Below are 5,072 nucleotides of genomic sequence, written 5' to 3'. Positions count from 1 at the left end.
CATCCAAATTTGTCGTTCCCTTGTTCAGTTATCCTCCTTAGAAGATTTTGAGAATAACCCCCCTGCAGTTCCAAAGCAACTTGCTTGGGGACTCAAACATACACCACACATTCCTTACATCACAAGCTACATGTATCTGCCACTAAAAAATCAAGACCATAGCACATCCAGGTCAAAAGATACAAAAAACGGAATTTCTGCTGCAGTACCAATGCCATATACCAGAGGGCTCAAAGTTGACCTTGACCTTCGTCTTCCCAACATCTACCTACATATCAAATATCATTGCAATCAATCCAGAAGTTATGGAGTTATGCTGACCACAAATATCGAAACACACAGACAGACAGACACACCCAAAACTAAATTTCCATTTTTCATGGAGATAATTAGGCATCTTAGTAATAATCCAGATGTATTTGGTTGGCAAATACTTTGGAACAACGTGGATAAAGGTATCATTTATGCACTTGAAGGTGGCCGTATTTATAGTTATACACCTTTGTTTGTCTAAAAATATAATGAAAGTTAACTTTTTGACTTTGTTGAAGTCACGACCGTAAAGAAGTCTTGATGAAGTTGAGGAAACTTTGCTAGTGTTAAGTATTTTTCTTCGCTGTAATGTCAGTATTTAGCCTCGTATACTGCATTCATTACATCCTCTTCTTGATTAGGAGAAGGTAAAGGGGGACAAGGCTCACCATCGGGAAAGCTGGCTGACGATTTTACAGACAAGTAGGCAACCTCGCAGACAAACTCCCAACCACCGATGGCCTAGCGCACGACTAACTCACCACAATGGTCTGGAAAATCAGAGGGCCATGCTCAGCTATGTGTGACAGGAACTTCAGAATTGTAGAAATAGAAAAAAAAACTTAACCAACGGAAGCTTGAATGCACTTACAGGTCAAAGCAATACATGTACCTTGTAGGGTTTGTGAAACCAGAGTTTAACTGGAAAATCTTGTCTCTGTTGATCGCAATCAACATAGCAGAAGCGATCTAGTTTTGATCTCATATCATTTACGATACAACTTAAGGTTTTATATGAAACACTCAAATTCTGTTAGTATCACTGTTAGGAGTTCTTTTTACTAGTGAGAAGTTCCTTTTACTAGTGAAAAGCAGACATTCATAGTCTACAAGTTCGATGCTGTAATGTGACATGAAGTGAACTTGGGACAGACTTTTAAGATGACTTAAGCATTTGCTGTTACCATACTTTTCAAGAGTCACTGTTGGAGATGACATAGGAATCAAAACATTTACATATGAGTGACATTTGTATACGATCCTCATAAGTTATATATATAATCAATGAATTTGATATGTTCAACTGAATTTTCCAGTTAGCTGTAGTTGTATGGATTTATTCTGTCATCAGCTTACTCTAGTGACACTGGAGAAAAGTGATGGATGTCACTCGAAACGTCCAGAAGTAATCTCCGTATCTTATTCAGTTGCAGAGATTGAATTGACTTTGAATATTGTTTACCTGAATATCTTACCCTCATAAACGTTTACAATGGTAAATTTTGCACAAATACATTGCTGATCTTTGTGATGTTTCAGCAAATGTAGAGTTATGGATATCACACATAATCTAACTTTTTGTAATCATTAGAAAAAAGCATGATTGTTTTTCTGTGAACAGGTGTCAACAAAATTGTGAGGTTGCTCAATTCACAATATATTCAGCACTATTTGCTTACAGCATCATTAATACATTGGTTGAGTCTTACAGTATAGCCAATGTCACGGACAAGTCAATCTTATGGACAAGTCACCAAGTGTGTTTTGGAACATTTTGAACTAATATGAATAAACAGTATTTAATCACAATTTGCTGTATAAATTTGCCCATTTTCCAGCTGCTTTGTACAATTTACAGTATAGTTGAAAACACATTTTGTATAAACTGATGCAAATTGATGCGAGCGCGGATGTCATCCATGTAATAAATAAATATTCACAGGAGACCCGGAAACAGTTGGGAAACAGACAAGCGACCCTGACCCTTTGGTTACTGAAAGATCATTGGAAGAGCTACAAAATTCTTGAAAGACATTGGAAATAAATGAAATATCTTTGGAGATCATTGAAAGACCCTTGGAAATCATTAGGAATAAATCGTCAAGACTTTGAGGTCAATGAAATACCTTGGAGATCGTTGAAATATAATCGCAAGGTCTTGTACGGGTAAATATTTTTTTCAGAGAGAATAGATATAATGTCTTTAAAGTAACATAAACAGAAAGGTCCATTTCCTCAGGACGGAGAAGTTTGATAACCGCAAGCGAACCTGACTCATTGGCATGGTGACTAAAAGATTATTGGATACCGTAGACGGATCATTGAATGACCGTAGATGTCATCGCAAGACCTTGAAGCTCATAGGAAGACTTTGGAGATAATTGAAATACGTTTGTGGTGATAGAAATGTCATTGGAAGGCATTGTAGGCCAATAATAGTTTATCAAAATCATTGGAAGGCATTAAGGTCATGGACAGCTCCCTGAAAGAATATCAAAAGATCTGATACATTTCGAGACGGTTTATCAACAGCCTTGTCTCACCGAAACAATGTATATGCGGGTTACCCCTCAGTTGAAACTCTGTTCTCCTGAAAATATCTGTGACGTCCCCGATTAGTTGAAACTGAAAAAAAACTGTTTTCACGAAAACAGCACGGGTTAATTGTCTTAGCTTTTCAAACGCTGTTTATTCTGACTTCAAACATGGCATCAAAGGCTCTGATCTCGCAAGTTATGCTAATCTGAACAGTTTCTTGCGAGCAGTGGGATAGACGCAACGAGACAATCAAATGACATTACGTCTGCATTTCGTATGCGAAAACGTCGAAACACCGCGTGCAAGTCATTCGGTGAGAAGTCCTGCTGCCATGGCGCAGCAGACTCCGCACACTCCGGTCCAGATTCCTCAACCAAACCCCAACAACGAACCCGGGCCCGCAGGACCAAACGGGCGACACCCGGCCCAGGACGATCCAGTCCGTCTTGCTGCGATGGCAAATTGGCCTAGGGACTACATCTATCCATTCCGGGACGTCCCGGCCCCTCAACAAGACCCAAACAACGACCCCGGGCCCACAGACCCAGACGGGGGGCAGTTAGTCCAGGACGATCCGGCTCTTCTTGCTGAAATGCCAAATTGGCCTCAGGACTACATCTATCCCGTCCGGGGCGTCCTGACTCCTCTACAAGACCCAAACAACGACCCAAACGTCGAGCCCCAAGTACCAGACGGGTCACAACTGGCTCAACATGTTTCCGTCGATGTTGTCGGAATGCCAAATTGGCCTCAAGACTATATCTATCCCGTCCGGGACTTCTCGGCGACCAGTCAACCAGACCCAAACAACGATCCCGGGACCACGGAACCAAACGGGCGGGCGCCGGCCCCGGCCCCTCCCGTCCGTCACGCCTCACTACCGATCCCTCAACCAGACCTAAACAACGGCACCGGGTCCATAGAACCAAACGGGCCTCAGTCGGCTACAATGCTGGATCGGCCTCACGATTCTCCCATACAACCTGACCCACAGAACCGCCCCGATGCCAATGGATCGAACGGAGGGAATAAGCCTGACAAGAACAAACGACAGAAGAGAGGCGGTCGCCAGCCAGGAGTAGCAGAGATCGTGCGACAACTGCACCCCAACGCGCTCTACGTCTCCAGGTCTCACGCACCAGGTTAGTGCTTTTTATCATGATTCTATCATAGATACAGAATACAACAAGGTGTATTCCGTATCACCCGAGGTACCAGCGCGACCGCTGGAAGGATCGCCCAAGGGACAGATGGTGATCCGACCCGTGGGAGGGCTGGCACCGAGGCATTTTATTTGTCATACCCACCTGAGAAAACACATATTTCGATGCGAAATGCACCAGAAGTTGGGAAAATGTTGTGTCCTTGAACAAAAGATTGTAACAACAGCAATTCTAACGTCCGAATCTCCGGTATTCGAATTTTCAACCGTGCCGTATTCGGCCCGTTCGAAATACTTCGATTTACTCGAAGGAAGCCTGTGTGATACAACTTAGAACCCGTGTGATATGGAAAGTTATCACACGGTCCGGAACACCCGTATTGAACGTTTTCGCGGCCCAGGTATGACATAATGTATAATATTGTATGATTGTTGTTTTCATTGTATTATCACATAGTTCATTGAATATAACCATATTTTATCAATGCTAAATTCGCCAAGAATGAATGTTTTTGGAAGCGTTAATGTGTGAGTGCGTGTTTGTTTTTGTGTCTGTTTGTGTGTGTGTGACGGTGTACAACTATATGTGTGTATGTGTGTGTGTGTGTGTGTGTGTGTGAACACAATAACTCGAGTGCCCGAATACAACATATAACAGGAAGTAAGGCGTCAGAAAGAGTAGATTTAAGAGAAAAGTAAGGTAAGATCATCTTAAACTCAGTACATAGCCTGGCGCTAATACATGCTAACGTTACGTGGTCAGGATTTTCCAAAGGTTTCAACATAGTTAATATTTTCTCTAAATTGACGAGATACTTACATACATATAAATAGTATCCAGCTTTTTGCTGTGTTGTAGCTAAATTGGCATCATAATAATAATTTGTTTCAAACGTGTGACTTTTGCAGCAGACAATTCCGACAGTGACACCGTTGAAACATTTTGAAACAAGTGTGAAATACATCTTTTTTTGCAGAAACATTATTATTTCAGATCTTCTGTGTTTCCATTATCATATCAAAATTCACATAGCCTTGTAGTACCTGTAGTGCTAGTGGCACATGGGGCGACATGTTTACTCGCTCTGATGTTGCTGTATCAGGATATAGTTCTACATGGAAGTATTGCTAGCCAATCACATTGAGGCACATACTCGAACACGAGACTCCCATTTTACGTCCCTTCCGAAAGACAGGTGCAGCCCCTACCGAGATGTCTTGCCCCGGGATTGCGACCAGGGTCTCCCAGGTACAAACAAATTGGAACCAGGAGCTCAACTGTGAGGCTGCTAACGTGCAGTTGAGCTACAGGGACAAACTCTCATTTCACCACTGCCAA

General features: G+C 42.2%; 1 protein-coding gene across 1 annotated transcript; it reads left to right on the top strand.

Moving 5' to 3' along the window:
* The first annotated feature begins 2,902 nt into the window (after nt 1-2,902).
* LOC118430788 (WAS/WASL-interacting protein family member 1-like) lies at nt 2,903-3,718 on the top strand. The gene has a single exon (XM_035841809.1). The coding sequence runs from the start codon at nt 2,903-2,905 to the stop codon at nt 3,716-3,718; it is 816 nt and encodes a 271-aa protein (XP_035697702.1).
* The last annotated feature ends 1,354 nt before the right edge of the window (nt 3,719-5,072 follow it).

This window comes from Branchiostoma floridae, chromosome 14 (assembly GCF_000003815.2).
Source record: "Branchiostoma floridae strain S238N-H82 chromosome 14, Bfl_VNyyK, whole genome shotgun sequence".
Lineage (NCBI taxonomy): Eukaryota > Metazoa > Chordata > Leptocardii > Amphioxiformes > Branchiostomatidae > Branchiostoma > Branchiostoma floridae.
This window is presented reverse-complemented; position numbering and strand designations above follow the sequence as displayed.